General features: G+C 39.8%; 2 protein-coding genes across 3 annotated transcripts; one reads left to right on the top strand and one right to left on the bottom strand.

The window, feature by feature from the left end:
- Positions 1 to 28: 28 nt before the first annotated feature.
- On the top strand, positions 29 to 16,194 carry TELO2 (telomere maintenance 2). Of its 2 annotated transcripts, none has more exons than XM_072417664.1 (21): positions 29 to 164; positions 647 to 995; positions 2,656 to 2,936; positions 3,383 to 3,451; positions 4,678 to 4,825; positions 5,202 to 5,304; positions 5,395 to 5,463; positions 6,089 to 6,230; positions 6,315 to 6,451; positions 6,581 to 6,681; positions 6,774 to 6,854; positions 7,498 to 7,586; positions 7,727 to 7,815; positions 9,189 to 9,305; positions 9,409 to 9,480; positions 10,234 to 10,398; positions 10,481 to 10,572; positions 11,844 to 11,943; positions 12,631 to 12,695; positions 13,671 to 13,786; positions 14,514 to 16,194. In XM_072417664.1, the coding sequence occupies exons 2-21, from the start codon at positions 682 to 684 to the stop codon at positions 14,621 to 14,623; spliced, it is 2,460 nt and encodes an 819-aa protein (XP_072273765.1). In that variant the 5' UTR covers positions 29 to 164; positions 647 to 681; the 3' UTR covers positions 14,624 to 16,194. The 2 variants fall into 2 exon arrangements, with proteins under 2 accessions (XP_072273765.1, XP_072273764.1); XM_072417663.1 differs by having other exon boundaries at positions 84 to 230.
- Position 16,195: 1 nt separating this feature from the next.
- EARS2 (glutamyl-tRNA synthetase 2, mitochondrial) lies at positions 16,196 to 27,731 on the bottom strand. Its single transcript, XM_072417665.1, has 9 exons — positions 27,574 to 27,731; positions 27,050 to 27,205; positions 25,472 to 25,661; positions 22,896 to 23,368; positions 20,759 to 20,867; positions 19,964 to 20,102; positions 17,731 to 17,861; positions 16,793 to 16,928; positions 16,196 to 16,476 (listed from the first exon to the last, which is right to left on the bottom strand). The coding sequence occupies exons 1-9, from the start codon at positions 27,677 to 27,679 to the stop codon at positions 16,393 to 16,395; spliced, it is 1,524 nt and encodes a 507-aa protein (XP_072273766.1). The 5' UTR covers positions 27,680 to 27,731; the 3' UTR covers positions 16,196 to 16,392.
- Positions 27,732 to 27,810: the final 79 nt, after the last annotated feature.

The raw sequence follows: 27,810 nt of genomic DNA, 5'->3' as shown, positions 1-27,810 counted from the left end.
TTACATGAGCAAAAGAGAATTTTCAAAACGAGGCTTGGCTCTAGGAAGGTCATGTGATCTGTGAAGAACTCTTGGAACGAGGCTTCGCTTTTGGACAGTCACGTGACAAGTACAGAACGAGGCTTGGCTCTATCGTGGAGCGAATTTATCGTGCTGAAGATTCGGTAAGGAGGTGTAAATGTTGGATTCGCCGAACACCCCCCTGCTATTGAGCGGACTCTTGGACAGGGGTACTGTAATATAATACAGCATGCCAGGGACATGTGGGGTGGGGTGGGGTGGTGGTACCTTCATGTTGTGTATATTATAATGCATTTATATGGCTTACCTTCTCTAAAGTGAACCTGCATCCATTATAAAGTGACTGTGTTACCTGTAATAGCAGAAAAGATCATCATGTCCACATGACTGCCTATATTCTCAGCAATGCATGTGTTGGGATGACAACCTTGTGAACAGGTTGGAGACCAGGACAAAGCATTGTCACCCTATATCAGGATATGCCTGCGCACATGCCTTTATGGCAGGATCACTGCAAATGTAAAAATGACATTGTAGCATGTTATTGCTAGTGAGGTTGCAATGCATGGGATTCTAGCTCAGCTTTAACCTTTTTTTTCTTTTCTACCTGTGCTTCATATTGTAGATTACAGAGCCCCTTCAGTGGTGGATCAGGACAGTATGTCTGTACGCTCTGTGGTCCATGATGCCCTCAATGACCTGTCTAACATCACTGATAAAGATGCATTGGTGGGAGTTCTGACCAACATGAAACGTTACCTTGGAAAGGGTGATAATCCAGCCAGTGTCCGGGAGATTTCCGAATTTTGTAGAACGCATTACTCACCATTTCTCAGGGCTTTGGTGTGCAGAATGGGACCCCAATGGATAGACCTTCTGACTTCAGAACATCTGGATCTGTGGGACAGCTTCTTCATTGATGGGCCTGCAGACCAAGCTTTCCTGGTGCTGTTAGAGAGCATAGGGCAGACAAGGTGAGAGTGTGAAGGATGTCTATTATCAGGGTTCTATGAGATTATTATCATCTTGTATTTTTATATCGCCAACATAGTCATGTCCCCTCCTATTCTGTGTGTGTGTGTGATACTTCCCCTGCCATTCTAGATTGTAAGCTCTTTGGGGCAGGGTCCCCTCCTCCTGCTTTGTCACTGTCTGTATCTGGATGTAATTTGCAACCCCTATTTAATGTACAGCACTATATTATTTTTTATTATTATTACACAGTATTTATATAGTGCCATCATATTACTGTACAAAGTCCATAGTCATGTCACTAACTGTCCCTCTAAGGGGCTCACAATCCACTGTCCCTACCATGGTCATATGTCATTTATACAGTCTAGGTCAATTTTTTTGGGGGGGAAGCCAATTAACACTGCATGTTTTTGGGATTTGGGAAGAAACCGGAGTACCCAGAGGTAAAACACACGCTGACATGGGAAAACCTGCAAACTTCATGCAGATAGTGACCTCGATTCGAACCTGGGACCTAGCGCTGCAAAGACCAGAGTGCTACCTCTGAGCCACCGTGCTGCCCACGGTTTATTTATTTATACTGTTTATTATTAAACTGTATAAATATGGTTTAATATTAGTTCCACTTCCAACAACAAAAGACTGAACGATGAATGGACAAGCTCTGTATATACAGCGCTGTTTTTTTCTATGGAAGGGGGAAAACGAGCAAGCAGCACCCCACTATGCTCTCCTCCCATTGTGGTTGTTCGTCTTCTGTCGTTCATAGATCTGGCAGGATGGATCCATAAACAACGTCAACCAGCCTCTGTACACACGTTGGATTCTTGCCTGAGATAAGCCCTGTGGCTCGTATCGACCGGGAATCATCTGACGTGTGTACATAGCGATGGTGTCTGCTGAAGTTGAGGATCCTTTAGTTCTTGGCTCTGCTGGTGGAAATCAGTGGAGATTATTTGAACATTTGGTAATGTGATCTACGCTGCGTGCCAGGAATACTGACTGATCTGATTCTGAGATTTTGATTATGGCAGCAGGAAACCTGAAACAGCATTATCTCCAAGAACTGTATTATTCTTATTACACAGTATTTATATAGTGCCATCATATTACGCAGTGCTGTACAAAGTTGATAGTCATGTCACTAACTGTCCCTCAAAGGAGCTCACAATCTAATGTCCCTACCATAGTCATATGTAATTATTGTAGTCTAAGGTCAATTTTGAGGGGAAGCCAATTAACCTTACTGCATGTGTTGGGAGGAAAACCACGCAGACACGTGGAGAACCTGCAACTCCATGCAGATAGCGTCCTGGCCGAGATTCGAACCTGGGAACTAGTGCTGCAAAGGCAAGAGTGCTACCTCTGAGCCACCGTGCTGCTGAGCATTGTTATTTAACGTGACACGACTATGCTTATTTATTGGTAACATGAATAACGTTCTAATCTAAAATATTAAAGTCCAGTAGATTATAGATCTCAGTTGTATTGAAAGAATGAACACTGACATTTGTAGAACAAGGTATCCAGCATGTCCTTTTAGTAAGGTGCAGCAGCACTGATGAATTATGAGTTGCTGACTTTCTCATCTTTATAGATTACTATAACTACAGTAAATAAACGCATGATTCACCCTTTTCATTTATTTGTCTACAAAAGGCCCTGTGCTCGCCTAGATTGCTGTGTTAACGTTCTAGAGAAATTCTTGCAGCGTGGGGCCCTGGCAGAGGTCATCTGGGAGATATGTGAGCAGCAGCTGGCACCCATTACAACTCCTGTCTTGCATGAAGTCTACTTGACAAAAATCTGTAACTTGCCCGACTACTTGGCTAACTGTCTGCAAAAAAATAACAAGTCTGTCTTCTATCCACAAAACTACTTCCCACGTGTTGGAACCGCCATACTGAAAGTCCTCCACATAGTGTCCATGTCCTTAAGAGGTAATTGGGGTGGATTAAGTAGCAACTACTGTTTAGTGAAGAAGCCCAACATCTATTTAGAGATAATTCATATCTTTTTTTTTTTTTTTTTTTTTTTTTTTTTTTTTTTTTACAACATTCAAAGAACAGCAGAGCAAATTTAGCAATAATATATTGCACCTATATTATGTACTGTATGTAATATAAGAAACATTTTCACATTATGACAGCTTGATGCTCCATTTGTCAAATGTCAAACCAAGGTTTGATAATCTTCCACATTGGAAGCAGGCCTAGTGGTAGCCCCCCATATGTATCCAGATTCCCAGAGGGATATGCATACCCTAAGATACGACCTACCCACTGCTATATGGGGGGTAGCATTTATTACCCTTACATAGATTATTATTTTGTTATGACAAAGCTATTTGTCATATTTTTATTTTTGTGTTCTCTTTCATTTACAGATGGGAAGGGCTGCTCCATCAATTTTGTGTCCCAGCTTTTGGGCAAAGTCTGCATGCAAGGTCGGCAAAGTGAGTAGATGCAAACAATGTGAAAGAGTCATAGCAGTAAAGCAAAGCACCCTATAATATTGGTCACATAACGGCTGCTTTTTTTGTGCAGTAGCTACATAACCGTAAAATAATTTTTGTCAGTAATGCAAATCAATACAGAATCAGTGGTGATATTTTTATACACGGTTCCACATTTTAAAAAAAACTTTTATTAATCCCCCTGGTGTTCTAATTCTGTCCGTATTTTTACGCAAAAAGCTGTACATTGTTTTGCATGGAAATCTATTTTACATTGTAGGCCTATAATTCTTAGGCAAAACTCGCCCAAATATGTCTAATAATTATTAATAAACTAAAAATCTGTTAAAAAAAGGTGCATAATACAGAAACTTGTAATATAACTATACGGTAGCATGTATTTATATAATATAAATATTTCTTTGTATTGGATTCAGTACAGTTATTTTGTAATGAATTCAATACAAAATTATTTGAACCTCCCGTCGCACAGGCAGGATGCCGATGGGACAAGACGTGTGTGTGTGTGTGTGTGTGTGTGTGTGTGTGTGTGGTGTGTTTTTTTTTTTTTTTTTGTGACCCCCCCCCAAGTGTGGCTAAGGGTTATTGCTTTTTGCATGTATTTTTACCCTGGGCCACACTTGAGAATACCGCCAGGGTGGTTAATGATTTTTATTGTTATATAGAAATCATAAAATCTAATCTACTTGGGACTAGTACAGATGGACCTTTGCTCTGCATTTAGAGGGCCACGGTTATTTGGGCTGTGGGCAGCCTGCCAACTGCTGATAGACGACATCTCCACACAAAAAAAATGAGTGTTCACATAGGTGGTGTATCAGACTCTTAGTTGAACATACAACTAAAATTGGCCTGTCAGCCTATGTGGTTAAGAAATGATAACCTCACAACCTTCCATCTATCTGTAGATCTCTAAGCAAAGCTCTTTTCTGCAGGCTTCCACCTATCCTCATTTTCAATAAACCTGAAATGCATAGCAATGTTCTAACAATCTATTTTGTTCACATACCCTAAAAACATAGTGGTATGTCGGTTCTGTTCTCCCAAGATTGACTTTAGGCTTTGTTGCTGACAATAACTATGGTAGGGACATTAGATTGTGAGCAACTCTGACAGTTAGTGTCATGACTGTGGACAATGTAAAATGCTGCTATATATGCAATATAAATGCATAAATAACAAATGTATTCTATGTTTGTTTACAGAGGAGCTGTTTTCTGTTCTACTACCACACCTGACTACCAAGATTAAATCAGATTGTATCTGGCAGAGGATGTGCTGGAGACTAATTGGTTCTGTTCCTGATAGGTGGATGGAACCCGTGATAATTGGGCTTGTGCAAATGTTACCCGGGTAAATGTTAGTTCTGTGTCCAGTCTGGTTAAGCTTCTAGGTTTAATGTCCTCCGCCTAAAGCTAAATAAAAGTACGGTACACATATTGTGATTTTGAAGAGTTTATCCTGGTTGCTTATTCTATTGCAGCAGGTAAGCTAGATCACATGTACAACTCAACAGGCTGAATGGAATATCAAGGAGAGGCAGCATAGTGATATGGTATTTATGTGCTAACTCTAGCAGGGCCTGATGCTTTTACAACCCATTTTCATACACAAGCTGCATTGACTAGTGTTTGTTATATCTACCTGGAGTTCATCCTGAATGTGCTGTGGAATCTGTTTGTTGTTGTAATGCCGCAATCTTTATTGTATGTCCCTGTGTTATTTTTAGACCTTCTGCACTTTCCCAAATACTGGGTGATCTAGTATTGAAAAATAAAAAGGCCAACTTTATTCTCACTCAGAAGCTGCTGTTCCTGCAATATGGTCACAAGGTAAATGTAACGGCAAAGCTCGGCAATGACTCAAATGGAAATCACAGTGAAACTTGTTTGTAAAATGGTTCTTTTCCCATTGCTTTCCAGAAAGAGATGCTGCAAACTATTCTCGGATATTTAGCTATAGAACCTAGTTGCCGAACATTGTTGAGTGAGGTGGGTATGACTGGTAAATATTTTATGCTTCAAATAGAAAATATATTTCTATCTAAGTCATCTATAATTTAACTTCATTTAACCTGAATAGGTAAACTTGTACTTTTTAGAAGTTGGAGAAAATTGCTGTAAATATAATGTGTAATTAACTTTTTTTTTTTTTATCTTAAAGATAATGTTTTGCTTTTTCTCCTGTATTATTAATGTCAGGCACTTTTAATAGCTGAACTCTATGCAATATAACCGAAGGATTTAGGTTAGAGGTGCTCTAAAAAAAGTTAGAATATGAAAGGGTTTGGTGACACTGTGATATTCTGAGATGCTGAACATTATTTTAAACTATTAATAGTTTAATAATATTAGACCAAACAAACAGCATTGGATAAATGAGTAGAGAGGCAGTATTCTGTAGACAGGATAAACATATATGTAGATATTGGTGAAGATAGCTCTGATAAACAGGACTGTGATATTAGTGGATAGGTAGTAAATGATTCAGATAAACAAGAATGTAGTATATCAATAAGATGTGTTACTATGTGTGTAGGAGGGGATTAGTATACAGTTTATATGGACAGGCGTTATCAGTATTGCGAATGTTGATAATTGTGTGCTCTTGTGACAGGTCTTGTGGGATCTTCTGGAGCTTTGGTCATCTAATAACATTGTGAAACACTCGCCTTACCCCCAAATGCTGCATATCAGTCGTTGTATCTTCATCTGCATAGGTCTTCTGAGCAAACAAGAACTAGAGGGTTCCAAACCTGGTAATAGACTTTGCAGCATTTCTGTGATTTTGATTTGATTGACTTTCCCTACCCACTGCTAACCGACCTTATCTCTTTTGCCAGAGCTGGTGCATGGTTTGACTTGTGGCACTCGCATTTACCTGGAAAGTTCTCTTCCTCCAGTCAGGCGTTTGGGAATGGTAGTTGCAGAGTGTCTGAGCCTACAAATTGACAATTCAGGCCCCAGACTGACCTTTGAGGTAGGTCACCTTTTCTAGCTATTGAACAAGGTTTTTAAAGCCTTCCTGCCATTTATGTTCCCTGGGGTTGGCCTTAAAAGCTACGTGTCATAGCACATCTAATGTACACAAGCTCTTTGTATTTTGCAGTATACTGAGGATGATGACATTAGGGAACTGAAGGCACTACTTAACCCTCCATGTATTTGTCCATCAGACCTTCCAGCACAAGCGAAAGCTCCATCTAAGAGGTCAGTAGGTTTAATAGATGCTTCAGGCTGTGTGTGAAGGCATCTTGTAATATAAAGTTTTGTAATAAAAAAAATCATGTTTTCCCTCACAGTTCTGCTGTCCCAGCCCCTAAGGGTGAAAAACGTCAAGAGAAACCAAAAACAGATACTGGGTCAGGATCAGAACTAGATAGGTAAGGTTTTCATTGAAGTTCAGTTACTGTTATGATTTGTAGAATTGAAGAAAAGATAGGGAGCCTTGCAAATCAGCTGCCTGTTTATAAACCTTATGAGTATGGTGTGCAAAATGCATCAAGGCTTAATATCTTGATACTTGTCCGTGTGTACTAGTAGCTAGCTGTATGGACCCTGTTATACTGAGTGTTTGCCTCTCATGTTAGGATAAAGCAGACCCCCTCAAAAGCTTAACCAGCCTTCTATACTTCTGTTTGCTTTTAGCCTTCAAGGAAATTTTTAGAACTGCACTGTACTTTCTGGCTTGAGTGGGTTGTGGAATGGCAATGCCTTTGCCTAAGACATTTATGGCAGTAAGGCTCATACTGGTTTTAAGCCCACCATTATTGTAAAAGGGAGGCTAAAGTTAGGAACCCTATTTTCCATTCACATCTTCTCCAGATTAAATACATCATGAGGCCTGGTCACCGTTGAATGCCACAGGTGTCATCACTTTGCTCTCAATGGGTAAGGTGACAGGGTCTCTGAAGTGTTCAGTGTGATAGTGGATTGTATTTTCTAGATAGCAGAGAACCCAGCACTACATTTCCATCCTACTTCAATTTAAACATTTTAATTCTTTTTTCCAAATCTGTGCAACAGTGATGATGACCTGAATCCCTTTGACATGAGCGCAGATACTGAACTGAAGAAGATCAAAGCTCCAGCATATATACGGGATTGCATGGAAGGTAAGATGGGCACCCATTTATATCATACTTTTTTATATTCATTATTTTATTTGGTGAATACCAATTATGCCTAGGACAGGCTGATATGGGTCCCTTGCATCCATCATTGTTATCCTGTCTTTCTCTTTTTATCTCTGTAGCGCTTATATCTGATGATGTGGAGAAGCTAGAAATAGCGATGACGTCATTGCCCCTTTTGATTCGCGCTAACTCTGCTGCCACCAAAGAGGTACGAAAGGAGACTTTAAAGCAAATCTCTAGTTCAATTTTAAGTCCTATCTCTATTGGTTCTAATTGAGCAAACAAAGAAAAATAATCAATGGTGTGATGAATATACAGGAAAAACTTTGCCTTTTCTGAATGTTCATTTTTATAAAGTTCTGCTTACTGGTATATTTAGTTTCTGCTTAGCCCCCCTTTTTTCTATCCACCTGAAACATCCCCTGTCATTGAAGCAGCAAAATCATTTTGCGATTTACCTTTGTGGATTATTTTGGACCTTTCACTTATCAGGATATCCTAACAAATGGTCTTCAATGATTGATGGCCTACAATTGACCCTTTCCTTAAATATCTTACAAAAGCAATTTCCTGTGTTCAACCTATTTATTTATTTATTTTTTTAGTAAGGGTCAGCTCTCTTTTCTTGGAAATGTCTAGGAAGAGAGTTATATACAGCAGGGATATCCAAGCCTGTGTAATCCTAATTAAAAGTGGAAAATAGGACTAGATCCCTATATCCCCATATCCTTAATCCTTAAGCATTCAAAATCTCTTTATGTAGCATATAGAGGGCTACCCTAAATAATTCTACTTTAGACTCCTTATCTATATAATTCCATGGCTATATACAGTATGTTTTCTTAGCCAATACTTTAATGCTAAATCTGAATCTGTATTTAAATCTGCCTTATTTTTGTTTGGGAATTACCCATAAAAGCTATACACATAATTTTAGTGTCTTTTACCCTCTCTTGCTGCACCTGCTATCAAATGACACTCCAGTAAAGAGAAATCTCCAGCTAAAGGTTTTTATATATATTTTTTTTTATATATATTGAATTTGAATGGATATTTCCAGAAATGATCTTCTGTGTTCCCTACAGCACTCGCTGGCTTCTCGGGTACAAAGGGAGAGAGCAGTGCAGTGGCTGCCTTCTTGAGAATAAGATATACATTGTATTCTTTCATGTGATTGTGTATGGCTTTGACATTAAATTCTGAAGGTGGCAGTACATTTGCCAATTTATTAAACAAAATAAGCATTGCATCTAAGGCTGTGTACACACATCTTATTGCTGGAAAGGATCTTTCATGATCCTTTCCAGCAATAAAACACTAAAGAGAGGGGGAAATGATGGAATGGCACCCTGCTGCTCTCCCTCCCCTTCACATGTTTTACAATTGTTTATGGATCCATGAACGGCATCGGACATGCGACACACACACACGATTCTTGGCTGATATCAGCCCTGAGGCGATTATGTGACGAGAATCATCTGACATGTTCGTTGCCTTATTTTTATGTCTGTCTTGTGCTGCTCAGACATTGTGTGTTTAAGGTCTACTGCATCCACTAATTGTGCTTTACTTCTCGTTTAGGTCAGTACCGAACTTGCCAAAATTCTCTTAAACCTCGATGATCATTCCGGGATAGAGCATTTCACACAGCTTAGATTAATATCCATGGTGTCTGTTACAGTTACTGATCCTGTTCCGGTAAGATTTTCTAACCATCCATCCACTTTGTATTTTGACTAAAACTTGTATTATTCCCTTGTCTTGTGAGTGCAGCTAGAGCATTTATTTCTTTTTTGGACAGGTGTCAAAGTATCTGATTGGGGAATTCTACTCCTTAAACTACAGCTTGCGTCAAAGAATGGACATTTTGGATGTATGTATTCCTTCGTATGAGATAATGAGTTTTGTGCGCTATGCACCATTTAGGAAGGAGTGAATTTGTTTGCACAATGACTAGAAAAGATAAATTATCATGAGAGAACTTTGGTGATCTAGGAAACCATTTGCTACTAGTTGGAATCGTTCTGATCCAGGATTCAAAAAGTTGCCAAGTTTGCTGGATCACCCTGGTTCACACATGATCGTCTATTTTCTTCAGTCTTTGAGAGCTTTAAAACGTCAATAACTTCAGCTGTGAAGTTATATTGGAGAAAATAAGACATTACCAGACTAATTAAAAATGTAAAATGCTTTGTGTGGTGGGGTGGCTGTATCAGGTGGTATTTGGACCCATTTTATGATGGTGGTGCATAGGTGATGACTTTGAGCTGGGGTTAGTTCCATGAGTTAGACTTATGATCGGTTACATTTCGATAGCACTATTACATGGTTGGTTAATTTAGTACCTAAAACTTACTACACAGACTAAAACAATCATGATAAACATTTATCTGGTGTGTGAGGACAGAAAATGTAAAGGATTGTATTGCCCATCTCTCATGGAGTAGCACCTCAACCTTGTACTAAGTGTGAAAATAAAAACTGTCTGTCCTACCCAGATTCCATTCTTATTTCAGGCATTTGACAAATTGGGTTTGGGGTGGTCAGGCAGACTAAAGCAGCAACACAGAGCTGAGCTCTGTGTTTTTTTTTTTTTCTATAATTTAAGATTTTTCTTCTTTGTCAGGTTTTAGCATCAGCTGCTCAGGAACTTTCAAATTTGCCTCCCCCCCAATCTAAAGCAAAGGCTGGAGATCCCCGTTTGGCTTCTAGCTCAAAGGGTGATGGCCCTGTTGACTGGAGGAAAGTTGTGGAGGAGAGGATCGCAAGCAAGACTAAACACTTTTCCAAGGTATTTGCTGGAAACACAAATGCAACCTTTAGAGCAAAGTGCCCCCTACACAAAATCATGACTTTTGTTCTACTGTCCCCAGGGTCAGAAACAAGCCCCCCCAACTCCAGCCCCAAACAGATATTATCTTGTTGCTGGCGACTTTTTCTTCCCTCTGATCCGGAACTTTGACAGGTGAATATAACATTTACATTTACTAAGATGAGTTGGCCACTGTATTCTGAATATCGGTTATAGTAACATATCATTGTAGTCTGTGTTGGTTGTAACATTTAAATTTCTCTTGCTGGTGCTACACTGGTTATATCTACGGCCAGGAAGACAAATATTAAATATTGCAGCTTACCAGTCATTCAGCGTTGGCTGCTTTAGCTTTCTGTTTTCAGGCTCTGAACATTTTCTGCAAGTATGGGGTAAAAAAACTGTTGATCCTAAAAAATGTAACTTCCTGAGTACTAAACTGACATCTTTAACACTATAACATACTTACCAGTTATCTATACAGTAGAAAACACTACACTACTCCCTAGGTAGGCCCTTTTAGATAGGGTGACAATGCTAGATACAGAAGGGGGGGAGTATTGCTACTGTAGGACAGGAAGTTTGTTACTGGCAGGATCACTAGGTAAAAAAAAAAAGCCTGCTGCAGATGAAAACTGATGCAACCATTTAGGAATCGGGTAAGTTGCAATATATGAGATTTAACATTTTGGAGAACTGGACATACCTGTTGATCTTACCAGAAATGCAATCACCTTGTCAATGTATGCAGGTTTAAATGAAAAGAAAATAGTGCCTTATCTATATTTTGTAAACTTCTGGTCCCGTCAATTTACTTTGTAATGGAGAAGAACAAAATAGACTTTTGGGAATCCAAAGACACTCCACTAACCTGTAATTGTAGATCCTCCTGCCTATGGGGATTTGTTGCACAGATGATTGGTGGCAAAGTGTAGTACCAGGATTGTGGTGGGTGGGCTGGCTCAGCAAATGGCAATGGCAGGAGCCATCTCATCAAATCTGCATTTGATTGACAAAAGGGAATTAATTTTGAGTGTTGAACTAAAGAAACCTTCGTTAGTCAGATGTTTTTTGTTTTTTAAGGTTTTGGAGACCTTTTAATATTTTTCATTTTGATTGGATTTTGCAGTATGTACAAATATGCTTATCCCAATGTACATTAGCAGTGTTCTCCCCAGTTTCTTTTAGCTGGGTGCACCACCTGGCACTTTTGGCAAACACCTGGCTATTTTTTTTTTTTATTGGTTACTAAAGAGTTGGGTAACATTACAGGGGCTACCACCTGCCTACAATTTCTTACCACCTGGCTTGAAAACATTTCTGGCTTGAACACAGATTTTCTTTTTTGTTCATAGACTCTGCAGTTCTGAAATCAATTTATAATATAAACATGGTATGCTATTTTTCCTTTCCATTGTTTAAAGGCCTGTTGTCACCTTTAACCCTCTGGGTGCAGACCATCTCGTTCTTGGAAGAATGGTACAGACGCTGGGCATATTGATTCACCTGGCACAGCATGCCCCGGTAAGTTGTATGTGAAGGAAACAAGTGGGTAGTTACCAATCTATATTATTCCAGATTTGGCATCTGGGGTGTATGAAGCAGCTATATGTGGTAGGACAGCTAAAGTTTGTGTCATCCGCTGTGCAGTAAAGCTGCGTACACACCTGCAATTTTTGTCGTTGGAAAGGATCTTTCACGATCCTTTCCAACGACAAGGGAGTGCACGATGCATGAACGGTGCTGTACATACAGCACCTTTCATGCTCTATGGAGAGGGGAGGGGGAGAGCGACGGAGCGGCACCCTGCTGCGCGCTCTCCCCTTCGCTTTCATTACGATCGGTTGTCGTCCATCGTCCGTGGATCCGGCAGGACGGTCTTTCGGACGATGGACGACAACGACTGTACACACGGCAGATTTTCGCCCAATAATTGGCCGATGCCCATTATCGGGCGATAAAAATCTGACGTGTGTACGTAGCTTTACTCTGCAGTTTTCTGTCCAGAGATTTTCTCTGCTGTACTTCTCCACCACTAATTGCCCCCAGCCTTTCTGTTTTCTGGAATACCCCTTGTTAATGCCGAATTACAGTCATTATTGTAATAATCCAAAACCTAATATGTTTGCACCATATAAATACAGGTTAATAATAAAAATCATATATAACTGACAACTAAGGATTCCTGGTTTATTATTTATTTATTTTTAGACCGTGACGCAAATGGGGAAAGCAATGTTGGAGTTGGTTTGGGCTCTTAACCATCATACTGACCCGTGAGTATGACTGCTTACTCTGCATCTTTGATTGCTTAGTTATAGAAGAACATTTTTTGTTGGCTTTAATTGGTGGGGAAGGGTTAGACCCTGAGAGAAAAAAAATTTACATAAATGAACTAGACTACATTATAAATCTGAAAAATTAGAACTTAGCAGATGAAGGAACAAATGTTCTGTTACTCCGGAGAGTGGAGGGGAAGGAAAAGCAAGCACCTCCCCACTGTGCTGTCCTCCATAGAGAAGTACAGCAGTCATTCCCATTTAGTCCTTTATCAATCTGCCCTGATGGTCAGGGGACCACTGTACATATAATTATTGTCACACGGGAGGGGCACAAATCATTTGTCATGGGCTCCAACCATCTGGCATGTGTATGTAGCTTTAGACACCAGTTCATTTATGGGTCAATTTAGGGTGATAGAATAATCAGCTGTAATGAAGTTTCTGCAAATTGATTTTACATCCAATAGAACTTTTGTTTAAGTGATCATAAATAGTCCTCATCTGAAGAAGCTCTTAGAATTGGCTCTAGGTAATGGTCACCTCTGTCCTCTATTGTACACAGGCTAAATTTTGGTCCAAGACCATCACAAGCTTGTGTGCAATGAACAGAGGTTCTACAATGTCGTCCATCTTGCAGATAAATAATTACTGACCAGGGATGACCATTGTATTTCACGGAGCAGGGCGCAGTTTCTCCTGCTAGTCCTCCCTTCTCACTAAAGAACTCAACAGCACTGTGTGTTAGTGTTGCTGGTAACAATCAGGAAAGATATATTTTCCAGCTACATTCATCTAATGTATACATAGCCTTAGTCCTCATCTTATCAGACATTGAGAAGCAATTCTCATTTATTCACACTCCGAGGTGCAGTCCTCATCTGGTCTGGTGTCTGATAGTCTGCCCTCACTTTTTAAAGGTTGTGATAAGTAATACTTACGTATTAACATTCTCGTTATCTTTCTGTACAGTTTTGTCAGACAGGGTCTCATCTTTTGTGTCTGCACTGTGCTGCTAACTGTTTCCTGGGACAGGCTTTTGATTGATATGGGAGACTTGGTCATGGAAATGAAATCCTGGTTATCAGGTGAGATTGATAGTCATTTTTACCACTCCTCTTTCCTGTGTGCATTTGAATGTTGTACCAAACGTTCCCTAAAGCTGAGATTTAATCTGCTTGTATTTTTTTTTCTCTGGTTTCCCCTTATCAACATGCTAATGACATTTTTTTTTTTAAATGGAAAAACTTTACATTTTTCCTAAGCTCCACTGTGCAAAGCTGTCAGATCTTAGCTGTTGGGGATGACAGGGTGCCCTTCATTGCTGCCTTAAACATACTGGCTTAAAAAGAACCCATCACATTTTTTTACTTTATATTAAATAAATATATTATTTTACTATATAAACCTAAATGGGAACTGAAAGAGTGTGAATATCATTCATGCGCAGTACAAGATTGGGTGACATAGAAAAGAAAGAAAAACTAGGAAGACTGTTGTGGTGCCCCGTGTCCAATGGGAGGAAGATGGAATGGCGCTGGGCTGATGGTGTTCCACCTGTTTCCTTTCTGGTAGGTCATTTTACTTCCAGGTTTCCTCTTACCTCAGCTATTTCAGGCACCCTGCTGCCCCTTGCCATGCTAATTGCTTTGGCAAACAGTGACAGCGAAAAGGCGATCAAACTATTTGGTCTTCCATTCAAAATTATAGTATCAGGTGTGTCCACAATTTACTGCCATTTAAAGATAACATGGAAAACGTCTTCTTTTGCTTAGATCTTCTCATTATTCTAAACGAAGTCTCCATTCCTTACAGATCTTGTTGAGAAAGACCCAGATGAAGACTGTAGCCGTCTTGCTGCAAATGGTTTGCTTCTAATAGACCACATCCGCACTGAAGCCAATAAAGAGAATTTGGGGAGCTGAGTGACAAAGGATTCACATATCTATTGAAATGAAATGAAACCTCCCCTCTGTGGGCCTATTAACATGTTACATGTAACATACAGAATGTCACCACACTGCGGTATGCATTTTGCCATGTGTAAACAAGCCCTAAGACTTTCTAAAGTGAGTGACAATTATTCACCAGTAAATGGAAGTATAAATAGGATATGAATAAATATGTGTATATATTGTTTGTCCTGAGGTTTAGTTGAAACACAGTAAATTAAATGGAGGCAGCTGCATGTAGGACCCATTGCAATTTGCATGTGTTTTTTGGGGCTTTGATGGTTCATTATATAGAATTTTTAGTCAAAGAAAAAATTTGCTAGGTGCCAACAACCTATTTTTGAAATAAAAAATGATTGCAAAAAATGGATCTGGTGTTTTTGTAGAAAAATATGGTGCTCTTTTATTTATTTTTTTTTCCTCCTTCCCTTCTCAAAATGTTCTGAATTTTTATTGAAGGTCATTGGATCGTTCTACACTTTTTGTGTGACTCCCAGCCTTCCAGATAGAATACAGTGGGTGTCCATCCCCACTGCTTTGTCCTAGGTGTTAAAACTGATTGTATGTATTTGGCTGAGAAAGTTGGGTACAGCATCTGACCCCTTTCTGAGTACACGGACTCCCAGGAATAAAAGCTTCTGGAGCAACGATTAGTAAATTGCTGAGAGCAGTGCCTGTTTAGTGTCATCTGGATGAGAAAGTTACCTAAAGAGAAGAGGGGTCATATGACTCCTTTTTTACTAATCTGCTTCTTTCCCATGCCAGTTTTGATGAAGGTAGAATACCTCAACTTTTTATATTGGTGTTGAAATAAGGGTACAATGCTGCACAACAGGCAGTATAAAAATATAGATAGCATTAGATGTATTATTAACTTGTATTTATAGCAGCCCCAGTGTTTTTATCCCAATACTGTTACTAGAAATTACTATATTACACAACTACAAGTACACAACTGTTGCTTTAACTCATTGTCTTTAGTACAACAGTACTAAGCCTTCATTGCCTTTACATGGGCTGCCTTCTATATTGGTGGTCGCCAACCTTTTGGACCTCACGGACTACTAAATTTATGGACTCTGGACCGTGCATGTCCTGGGAACCGTATGTCATTCAAAGGGGGAAGAAACTTCCCCCAGAGTGACGTCATGATGCCAGAACCTGCTCACTTTCCCATTGCAGGTCTGACTCTGCAATGGGAGAGTGGGTGGGTGGGTTGTGTCTGAGCCTGCGATCTGTTTTGGCAGCTCTGGCCGGTGTGCCCACCCCAGGGGGGGGGTCCTTCCCCTGACCTCACTGGCCAGAGCCACGGACCACTGGTTGGTGACTGCTGTTCTATAACATTGCATGTTCATGGACTCTCTGCAATTTGTCAGTTACTTAATGTCCCCACTGTAAATGCAGGTCAAACAATAAATTAATAATAATGACTGATCATTTTAAGGCCCCATTCACACCTGTCCACTGTGATAATCAGCAATTTAATGATAGGCTTCAGTTCAAATGATAGGCTTCAGAGTTCAAATACAAAATAGTACTTTAGCCTTTGTATTTTAGATATTTTATTTACAAAAAATGTATGTACAAAATGGTACAATTATTCACTTTTTAGGAGATTCTCTTTTCATGCTAACATGCTATAGTTAGCCATATTCATACTCATCTTTGATGTCTCTGTATAAAAAAAAAAAATACAGCAGATTTTCTTTTTTGGCACTTTGGATCCAGCCAGTCCACACTCTTCAACTAGACAATGCGCTGTGTATTCGTTCTATAGATTCCTGAGGACCCAAAGCCAGTATCATCTCTGCTACACTGGGCCCAGCCTATGGAAAAAAAATACTTTATTATTGGAAAGGAAAGAGTCCTATACCAATTGCAAAATCATACACCAGACATTCACTTCTATTTATTGACTCTACAATTAAGTCCCAGGAGGGAACCAAAAATGTTAGGGAGAAAGTGTTGATTCCAAAGCTACTTTTATTCTTTTGCAACCTAAAGGAGAGGATTAAAATAAAAAAAAAAAAAGCCTGGCACTAAAATTCAAGGTCTATTTATGTGGCTGCCAACATGCTATATTTAAAAAAATAATTTATATAAATATACATAGACTTGCTTTAGGGAAATTAAATGAATTACCTCCATGCCACTCAAAATCCTTCGTAGAAGTTTCATGGAGACGTTGTACTTTGTGGCTTTCAAGTGTTGCAGATGAAGCTTCAGTTCTTTACCTAAGGTTTCCATGTTGAGGTCATTGTGGCTATTCTGTAAAATCCTAGAAATGGAAACAGTGTAGGTTAGAAGACAGTGTATAAAGCGATATTTTATTGTACTATAATACAAGTGTATGTGAGCCTACTCCTGTACATATGAGAAACCTGTAGAGAGGAGCAGTTAGGTTAAATGGCTTCCCCTCACAATAGTCCTTAAACTGTGTTAATGACATATGACTGAGGTAGGGACATTAGCTTGTGAGCCCATTTGAGGGACAGCTAGTGACATGACTGTGGACTTTGTAAAGCACTTTGTAATATGCAGGCGCTATGTAAATAAATAATACATTCCTCAACTGAAATGTTATACATGTGTATGTAAACCTACTCCATGTACATACAAGTGCATTGTACAGAGGAGCATTCTTTCTTTGCAGTATAACATGTGTATGTGAGCCTACTCCATTGTACATCTGAGAATCCTGTACGGAGGAACCTTATTTTCTGTAATGCATGTGAGCCTCCTCCATGTACATCCAAGGACACTGTACTGTAAGTAAGCCTACTAAATGTCCATCTGAAGACCCTGTACAGAGGAGCATTGCTTTACTATACTGTATTACATGTGTATGCAAACCTACTCCATGTACATCTGAATACACTGTACATAGGAGACTTTCACACCATACATTCTCATAAACTGAAGAATTAGATGGATGAATGGAACCATGAACATCATCTCATAATGTCTGTGTACATTGGATAAAGTATGTATTACTCCAATTAGTGTTACAAAATCAAACAGGAAAAGCTGATTGGTTGCTCTTAATAACTAAATGATGCAGGGGTAAGAAGTATACACACCCCACAACCATAGTCCCGATTTCAGTAGCCTCACTTGACAAGCTATTCAAATCTTTAAGGTGTACAGAGGGTCGAATCCACAAATAGGAGTAACTTGGAGACAGGAGATCTGTCAGCATGCACAGGTGTCCCTGAAAAGTTCAAATTCAATTAGTAGAAGCATAATAAATATATAAAAAAAACTAAATTAACTTATTTTGGATAACTACAAAGGTATATAGATCCTAAAAAGGAACTTCTCTTAAGTGCAGATAAATACTTATTACATTCTGCCAAAAATCATGTGAGATGATAAATAATATTAAAGTTATCAGCTGGTACTGTTCTGAGCTATATCTGAGGTCTACAGGACAAGGCTTCTCTATGAGGAATGGGACGGGTGGGGAACTATAAAACTATTTTGTTTCTGTTTGTCTAAGCGAGTGAGCGTTATCACCCTAACCCAGGAAGTGTGTTACTGGCAGAATCATCAGGAAATTAAAGTAAAGGAAAAAATCTCCCTTGCCACAAATGCTTCCATCACTGCCATGTATAGGGGAACACCTGACCTCTTCTCTTGTGCCAATTCTGGGGTTTAACAGCCATTTGCTAGGTACAAGCACAGTCACATGTCCATGAGAATCACAGATACTTTAAGGTCAGACACCAGCTGAAATGGTGTAAGGTGCCATGGAGGAAGGGTTATAGCAAGGTGAGTTTCAGAGACCCTTTACAAAATCACTACTACTTTGCAATGAGTGCACAAGGTGACAATGACTCTTTAAATTGTACATTAAATAAATCAGAAACAACAAGACGTTCTGCAAGAAAACTAAGAATCAATTCAAATGTCTAGTAATAGAACTACAAGTCCCATCATCCTTCAGTGCTCTAAGACTGTTCTCCTAATGCTGAATAAAATATGATGTAGGCAGATGTATAATGCAGCACAATGGAGAAATTATTCATCTTCTATGCCTCATAATGCTGTCTAACACAAGACAGCACACTGTAAATAAGAAGGAATTTACACGGCAAGCACTCAGTCTACTCTTAGCTTGTAAATGGGGTATGAGACAGCCTACATGTCTGCTCCTCTCATTGCTTATTCTGTTTAGAACAGCCAGGGGAAATCTCTAAGTGAATCAGCTCCAAAAATGGTTTCCAATTCGCAAAGAATAACTTTTTCTAAAAGCTGCTAATCAGAGGATGGGAAAATGGACTTACAATTGCCAGAAACAAACTAGAATGAATAAATAGGTAATTTGTTCTTGTCCCAGTTGTCAATGTCAATTTCTGCAGCAATAGATTTAAATCAACTGTATATGTGTATATAATTGTCTACATAACAACAAGCAATTAGAAATCATCTTCAATTTCATTAGTCAATGCTTCATACAAAAACAGACGTGAAGTTAATTTCACACCTTGTGTTGCCTTTAACATGAATTTGAATTGGCTTCCAAATCACTAAAATGACAGCTGCCATGAAAAGTTGGCATCTAGAAGTTTATGTTTGTACTTTTGGATTGTTTCTTAAGAGATCTCCTGGAGTGTAAGCTTCTCGGGGCAGGGTCCTCTCCTTTCATTGTCTTTATCTGTCATTTGCAACCCCTATTTAATGTACTGCGCTGCGTAATATGTTGGCGTTATAATAATGAGAGCCCCAGATTTTCTGTGTCATAAGAGACTTATAGCATGTCTAAATCAAGGAAAAAAAAACAAGAGGTAGTGTTAACTCCCTGGCTCCTGGTGGCTTTATGTTTCTGTGCTAAATAACAAGCTAGCTTAGAGCCAAGTGCCGGGGATAGTATAAGTTCTGCGCATAAGCAAAAGTTACATTGCCCAATAAATAAACAGAATTGTCATCTCCATGTAAGCCTGCTGTGAAGCCCGCTGCAAGGATGGCAATGTGACAGCACAAGGTAACAATGTGCCATTATCGGCAAGTATTCTGTGTGTATTGCTGATTATGGCAGACGATCATCTCCCACCAAGGTTTTGTTCCACTTCAATTAACACTTCAGCTAGTGAAGCTAGGCCCACCCCCACCATTAGACTGCCCATCACAGTGATGTACCAATACTAGGGTGCAGAAGAACTTCATGAACTTCAATCACTATTTTTATGTTCAAGCACCTTCTTGGGGGAGTACATGCAAAAGTTTTTGGGTGCATGCCTCATGTCTGCTGGTGGTTAGTTTAAAAGAGAACCCATATTCAATAAATAATATTTGCCCATATTATCATCTTACCTTTCTCAGTATCAGTATCCTCTCAATATAGTCTTTATTAAACTTCACATCTTTGTATTTCTCCTGCAGCAAAGTCTGCAGCTTTGTGACCAGCTCCGCACGACTTTCTATGTTTTCAATCCGCTTGGATAGATGAATCCTAATAGGAAGGGGACCAGATGTACCATCATAAATGTTAGGAATTGCTGTAAACTGTCATTAAAGTACATTGTGTACAAAATCCTTCTCTTTATTTAGCATCCATAAAGACTAGGCGATATGTCAATGATTGTGGGTTTGCAAACAACCAATCACAAGGTCTCTCAATGATAGTAAATAATTGTAAGAGTGAGCAATTAGCCCAGATCAAGAATATTTCACAATCAAAACCACCGTGAAAATTGGTCACTGATTAGTATATTATTATCATCACACAAATTGCAAAGTCCTAAAGCCTTATAAACTTCCAATGTTACATATAGACAGAAATTAAAACTTTTTCTATGCTTCCAATACCCAAAATAAAACTTTGTAGGTGGAGGCCTGCTGCTTAACATATCTACATCCACTTTTTTTCTAGTCGTGCAGTGTCAGGCTTTGGGAAAATATCTGATTGTTTTTTAAATATAAATTGAAAAGGGAACTCCTGAAAAATCACAATAGCAATACATATCACAAAGTAAAGTGAGAGGCTCTTAGTAAAATAAAACATTACACCAAAAATAATACTTCATTATTACAATTAAATTAGAATTTACACTGTTCCATAATGCAGCCACCACATCTCTCGGATGCCCCATCATAAATAACACTTACTTGTTGTATTCTGGCAGATTATTTAGGTCTATGAGTGCTGAGTGATTGACGACTTTTTCCAAATCATATTGCTCTATTAGTTCAGGCAGAGTACGACCTATCTGATTTCCTGTAAGAAGAAAGAACACAATGCATGAGATCTGCAAAAGCCTAGCTCTCAATTGTATCTGTAAACAAAGTGATGGCAAAGAAATTTTTTTTTTCTGTCGAGCATTTACTGCTATTTAGATAAACAGATTTACTCTCACTTCCTGTATGGTTGATGTTGTATTATACAGGAAATGAGAGGGAACTCTGCAAAAGAAACATCGATAGAAAAGAAAGTTTTCTTTAGTAGGGACTGCTAGACCTGACAGATTTTGTTTGCTTTGTTTCTCTTAAAGCGTACCTACACTCAGAATTTTTATTTGGACAACACCTTTATTTAAAATAAAAATTTTCTTTGTGTTTTTTATAAGTGCAACACCCTTTTTATTATAAAAAAAATGGTGCAGCACCACCCCAATTCTTGATTGCCTAGGCGATCAAGAATTAATTGGAGCGCAGAGCCTAATGGGATATCTACGTCATGCTTTCCAGGGAGGCTCCTGGCTGCTCCTTCTGCGCATGCTGGAGCATCCTAGGCATCCACAGAAGCCCTTTAATCAATAGAAAAAAAGTTGCCGATCCCATGCATGCGCAGTGAGAACGGTAAGTTTTTTACCAATCTATGTCACCTGTTCTCGTGGCTGTGCAAGGAGAGATCAAGTGACGTAGGAAGAAGAATACTGAAGAAAAGAGGAGAAGATGTCGACGCCTGGCGCTCCCTCTGCACCAAGCTGAAGACAGATACTGGGATGACGCGGAACCCGATGGAAGGAACCTCCCAACAGATCTGCAGGATTGAAGGAAAGTGTAATTTTTTTGGGGGGTTTACTTCCGTTTTAATGTTTCCTAATACATTTCTGGTGAAAATTATAGGAGTGACTTTTTAGCCAAGCTAGCTCACTGCTCAGTCTGAACATTGGTTCTTTCCCCTTTGTAAACATTTTTTGAACTACAGAAAAAAATAGTTGAAAAAAAACCTAATTATTTGGTTGAACTCCAAGAATGCTTGAAAATACTTTTACTTACCTCTCCCCCCTCATGGAAGATAGCATGCTCCTTCAGCAATTAAGGTTGTAGGAGGCCCTTTGGCTTCTCACTTACTGTACATATTAACTGTTTCTGTATTGTAGGGGGTGATGGAAACTTGCTGTTTGCTGTACCACTAGACAAGAAAGATCATGTAACCCTTTCAGTGCTGGGGTGGCCCCACAGCAAAGGTAGTTTTTTCTTTTCTATCCTAACTATACTACTAAAAAATAAACACCCAGATGAAATGCATCTATGGTAGTGGTTTTACCTGCCAAAGATTTGTATCTGTCTATCCAGTCCCAAAATGTATACATTTTACATCCTAAAAACTAAAATCAAACAATTAACCTGTGCAATGCAGGGGAACCCCACTACAAGGATAGTGTTTAAAGAAGAAGTAAACTCAAAAGTGCCCAAAACAAAAAAATACAGTTATCTTCAAGAAGCCAGTCAGTCCAGAGGTTTCTTCCATTGGGTCCTGCGTCGTCCTAGTATCCGTCTCTGAGCCGGCGCCCCAGGAGCCGCCATCTTCTCCTCTTCTTTCAGGTTCTTCTTCCTACATTACCTGACGCAAGTGCGAGATTGGATGACATAGATTGGAAAAAAAATGAGTTTTTTTCCCTCTTCATGCGCATGCCCGAGCATCATCATTTAAAAAAAAAGGGTTGTGCACTTAAAAAAAAAACCGCAAACAGATATTTTACTTTACAAAAAAGGGTTGTCTACCCTAAATGAAAAAACACTGCAAAAGACAACGATTAAAACCCACATGTTCCACTGATTGTTCTTTGTATTCATTCTATGTCCCTACACTGTAGTGATGTATAGATGGAGGTTATAGGTGGGGATGCTGTATTGAGCACTGACTGTCTTTTGCAGGTTTTTTTCCCCCACTTTAATGAAAAACCTTTACATATCCACTGTATATTACTTTCGCTTTTTTCTATTATTCGCTGTTTGTCAAGCACGGTTCTATTTCCATATTGTTCTAAAATAGACATCTCTCACTTTCCAGCATTACCCAGAAATCCTGATCCACAGCTTGAAATAAGGTCGAGCAGGGTTTCCGGAAAGTATCCACTCTTGGCAAAGTGCTGGATAAATATGTCCCCCTGTCGTTTAGACAGTTTACTGCCATCTTTGTTGAGAAGGAGAGGGAGGTGAGCAAATGATGGAGGTTGCCATCCCAATGCGCGATATAGAAGTAGATGCTTGGCAGTGGAGACCAGCCATTCCTCTCCTCGCAGCACGTGGCTCACAGCCATTTGGTGATCATCTACCACGTTGGCCAAATGGTAGGTGGGAAAGCCATCTCCTTTTAGGATCACCGGATCCCCTTCTATGCTTGCCACATTATGATTATTCCATCCAAAAATCAAATCCTTAAATGACTGAGCTCCCTCAACCAGTTGAAACCGTACCACAAAAGGCAAGTTTTTTGAAAGCTTTTCTTGTATTTGTGCTGGGGTTAAATGTCTGCAGCGATTGTCGTACCTACCAAGAGGAAAAAAAAGAACATATTTAAAGTACTTTATCTTACATATTCTCTAAAATGGATCATTGTATCACACTTATCATTACAAAGGATATTTACGTAACCCACTTCATGCTAACATTAAGTTTTTAGAAATCTACAAATCTAGCACCTGGTGACAGTGAACAGACCTTTGCATAAAGCTTATTTCTAGTTAGAGACAAAGTACATTGCCAGATGGGGACAAGAAAAAGGAGTTCATGTAGGTTACAAACATGTATGACGATCAAGCAGACCTATACCGTATTTGAACCCTGCTGCACCTAATACTTTGCTGTTTGATGCCAGAAGCAAGGTGATTAATCCCAGTGTAAATAAATGTGATAGTGCTGGGCTTACCACCAAGCACCAGTGCTGACATATAGGAAAAAAGGAAGTAAGTCACATGATCCTCATACCCAGAGGAACTGGAATCTCTCTCTATGCCTAGTAATAGAGAACAGAAGGAAAGTGAGTATGTGAAGGGCCCAAAATTAAAGTAATCTTTTCTGCTGCCAATTTGTACCTCTAGAGGACTGGTATATATATGGTCACGACACTACACTAGAACTAGAGAGAGAATATAACCATGTTCTTTGCTTCTTTTTTTTTTTTTTATCATCAGAATATTTACGGTCAAGTAGCAGAAAAAAAAGCAAAGACACCACAGATGCAAATATCACTTGAAAGCATTCACAAGACCATATGACAACTTATTATTATTATACAGTATTTATATAGCGCCGACATATTATGTAGTGCTGTACAAAGTCCATAGTCATGTCAGTAGCTGTCCTTCAAAGGGGCTCACAATGTAATGTCCCTACCAAAGTCATATGTCATTAATACAGTCTAAGGTCAATTTTTTGGAAGGAAGCCAATTATCCTAACTGCTCATTTTTTGGAATGTGGGAGGAAACCAGAGTACCCGGAGGAAACCCAGGCAAACAGGAGGAGAACATGCAAACTCCATGAAGATAGTGCCCTGGACGAGATTCGAACCTGGGACTTAGCACTGCAAAGGCCAAAGTGCTAACTACTGAGCCACTGTGCTGCCTATTAATCAACCTTTTCTCACAGCAATTCCTTCCAGGACTTCCTCTGTTCTGTTCTCTCCTTCCTCAGCCCAGAGCGGACTAAAGTGATAAAAATATACAAGAGCCAGCAGGAAGACCTCTGCTTACGGTGCAGCTGTCATCTGAAATCTATGGCTACCTAAAATAGAATGTCCATGCATTACTGAAATGTAATCCCAAACTTCTTGCACCTAGAAAATGCCCTATCATTAATTTATTTCTTCCTGTTCCTATAGTACGATACAGCTTTTATTACTCCTACTTTCTATATATTTTGTAGCAGCTCAGTTCCTTCTGACTTGGCACTCTCCCATAACTACATCTCCCAAGAGCCCTTTTCTCATGTTCTAATGCACTGATTTGCTAGGAAAGAGGTGCGGTAAAAGTCTGTCATCCATCAAGCAAGGCTGGTGTTGCTTCATGGCATTGTTTCTCAACCTTGAGCAATGAACAATTCAGACCTCTCAGGTCAGTTTAAATGACACCAATTATCTTTTTTGGCTATCTGTAAGGGTGACATTCCTCCCACTGACCACCACATTAATATACTGTGAGCTGTGTATATAGTAATTATAGCAGGGGGTCCTTAGGATCTGAACGTTATTTCAAGGGTTCCCTCATGTTAAAAAGGTCGAGAAAGGATGTTGGATAGCATTGAACTGTAGTGTGCTGCCAATAAAAAAGCTATTGATAGGCCAGAAATCCAGTGAGCTCTTAGCTTCCTGTTTGGGCTGACAACATGCTATCTTGCAATTGAATATAAAGTACTGTGTTGTCAGCTCAAGCAGGAGGTTAGGCGCTTGCTATACTTCAAGCACATCAATATGTATCATTTTCTGCACTTGAAGCAGTTTTAAATGGCTAAAACAAAGAAAAAAGTGCATGTATTACGGAATATTTTTATTTACTTTGCCAACACTCCTAAGAACTTAACGTAGAGAAAATTCTATGGAATTCACACCTGTGTTCTGTGTGTTTATATGCATTCATAACGCTCTATAAACATACCGCGGAGTCTCTTTATTTCTCAGAGCTTCTTTCTTAAGCAGTTCCAGTCTCTGTGGGGTACAAAAGCACCGGTATGCCGCCCCACTTTCCAAAAGAGTCTGAATAGCTTCATGGTAGAGATTTAGTCGCTTGGACTGTTCGTAAGGACCAAACATTCCCCCTTTCCTTGGACTTTCATCTGGAGGAATCCCTAAGACAGTAAACAGTATTTTCTTATAAGAACAAATATCAAAGTGGTATGTTAGGTACATTAAATAAATGTATGGTGATTTATTTTTTTCATTTTTCAGGTAGATATACATTTTTTTTGAATATTCTGCAGTGTCAGGTGGAGCTCTAGGCTCCTTGGCAGATGTGTTTCAGGCCAGCAGTCGCCAACCTAAAATTACCAGTTCCTGAACGCACATGCGCAGGGTGCCGGTTGTCAATCAAAGGGGAGGAACCTCCCCCATAGTGATGTCATAACACCATAACCCCGCCCACTTTGCCATCGCAGATCTGAGCCTGTGATGGGAGAATGAGCAGGTTGTGTTGTGAAACACAGCCGGCCCACTTCCCTGGACCAGGGATTTGCTCAGGGTATGAGAGCCATGGACCCCCAAAATCTTCTCGCAGTTGGCGACCGCTGTTCCAGGCTATAGTTGCGTACTTTGCTTAAAGTGAAACTAAACCCAAAATAAAAAAAAAACACACTTACCTTTATTACAGGTAGTCCCCGGGTTAAAGGCATCCGACATACGGATGCCTCCCAGATATGAACGGGGCTTCCTTGCTCGCTATGTGCAGGACAGAGGCTTGATGGGGGGGGGGGAGCAGTTTGCATGTCCTGCAGAAGAAATCTTTTGCTAAACACAGCTGAAGTTGTGAGTGATCTTAAGAGCTGAGCTGATATGTAACATCTTGTAACTCTTTAATGACCAAAACAAACTCTGCAGTTGTTTCTTTTTGCATATCAAAGCACAGCTTGCGGTTTGTGATTAGCTCACAGTGAGGATTTTTATACAGTAACTGACACCAGGCTGCCTAATATTATGTTGAGACAAACATCTGTCCTAATTGCATGTTTTCAATTTCATCCCAATTTGCATTTAAAATATTTACCTGTTCTGACTTACATACAAATTCAACTTAAGAGCAAACCTATTTCGTATGTAACCCGGGTATTACTTCAACTTCAGCCCGGTCCACCGGGCGCTGACATCTTCTTCCTGCATCACTCGAACTGGGCACAAGATCGGGTGATGTAGATCGGGGTAAAATGATTGCCGATCTCACTGCGCATGCAATTGTTTTCTTCCATTGATGAAAGGGCTCCTTCTGAACATGCCTGAGATCAGGACATCCGCAGAAGGAGCAGCCAAGAGCTGTAGTTATCCCAGGAGGCTTTGTGCTCCCATTCAGTCTTGATCGCCTCTGTATCTGTTCCTGTTCTTCCTGGCAGAGGTCAAGGCATTCCCATCTGACTATCATGTACATTCTGCCTTTCAGACAATTATACATCTCTGCAGCAATGACCATGGCAGCCTCCCAATATAAAATATGATTGTATTGCCCTAATCAGCCCAAACACGCATATACCTGCCCACTCCAACATGTCTTCTATGCCTTCAGCTGCTCCAGGAACCAGCCGGCTTCTGTCTGTGTCCTCAAGTCGTAGAATGAAAGATCCGCCGTGCTTCTTAGCAAATAAATAATTGTAGAGTGCAGTGCGCAGCCCACCCAAGTGGAGAAATCCTGGGAAGAGACACAACAGTCATCAGTTACTGGCTAATAATAATAAGTACTACAGATGTGTGAGTTGTCAATGGGAGAAATAATCACGGTGGTACTGTGCATTATAATGGAAGGTCACCTGACAAGGTGTGTTGGTGCCAGAGCACTGATACCTAACAGGCACTTCCTGTCCTAAGGGTGACAACCTCCACTCATCATACAGTATAGAGAAGCAGCGTTGTCACCCTAGTGTCTTGGGTAGCTGTTAAAATATTGATGGTGAATGGGGCAGTATGCAGTTCTTTGGTTACTTATATTACAGGCAGCATTCAGTATTGTTGTACAATGTCATGGTCTAATGCAGGTTCTCTTTAAGCCTCAGGAATTACCTGTTGGGCTGGGGGCAAAGCGAACCCTAACTTCATTTTGTGTCCCCCCAGAGCACCTCCTGGCACCCCGGGGCACAGCTGTACACACAGCCCGGAGCAGCCTCATCACTTCACAGCACGACCTCAGACAGCACTTCTAACATGTCACTTCTAATTCTTACTACTCCCCTAAATGTGTCTGTATTACTGGAGACATTTTGTTGTAGCCTTCCCGTTATTTCTTAATAGTGTATCTAC

Source organism: Pyxicephalus adspersus, chromosome 7 (assembly GCF_032062135.1).
Source record: "Pyxicephalus adspersus chromosome 7, UCB_Pads_2.0, whole genome shotgun sequence".
Taxonomy (NCBI): domain Eukaryota; kingdom Metazoa; phylum Chordata; class Amphibia; order Anura; family Pyxicephalidae; genus Pyxicephalus; species Pyxicephalus adspersus.
The sequence above is the reverse complement of the archived record's forward strand: the minus strand, read 5'-3'. Positions and strand labels throughout refer to the sequence as shown.

What these genes read in the sequence shown, in the direction of transcription:
- EARS2 (XM_072417665.1), bottom strand. Translation starts at nt 27,679, where the DNA reads ATGAGGCTGCTCCGGGCTGTGTGTACAGCTGTGCCCCGGGGTGCCAGG. An exon ending in AGAAATAAAGAGACTCCGCG is followed by an intron (nt 23,369 to 25,471) that starts GTATGTTTATAG and finishes TCCTCTTGGTAG; the next exon opens with GTACGACAATCGCTGCAGAC. An exon ending in CTGTGGATCAGGATTTCTGG is followed by an intron (nt 20,868 to 22,895) that starts GTAATGCTGGAA and finishes TTCTTCTTACAG; the next exon opens with GAAATCAGATAGGTCGTACT.
- TELO2 (XM_072417663.1), top strand. Translation starts at nt 179, where the DNA reads ATGTTGGATTCGCCGAACACCCCCCTGCTATTGAGCGGACTCTTGGAC. An exon ending in TCCTGCAATATGGTCACAAG is followed by an intron (nt 5,305 to 5,394) that starts GTAAATGTAACG and finishes ATTGCTTTCCAG; the next exon opens with AAAGAGATGCTGCAAACTAT. An exon ending in AATGAAATCCTGGTTATCAG is followed by an intron (nt 13,787 to 14,513) that starts GTGAGATTGATA and finishes CATTCCTTACAG; the next exon opens with ATCTTGTTGAGAAAGACCCA.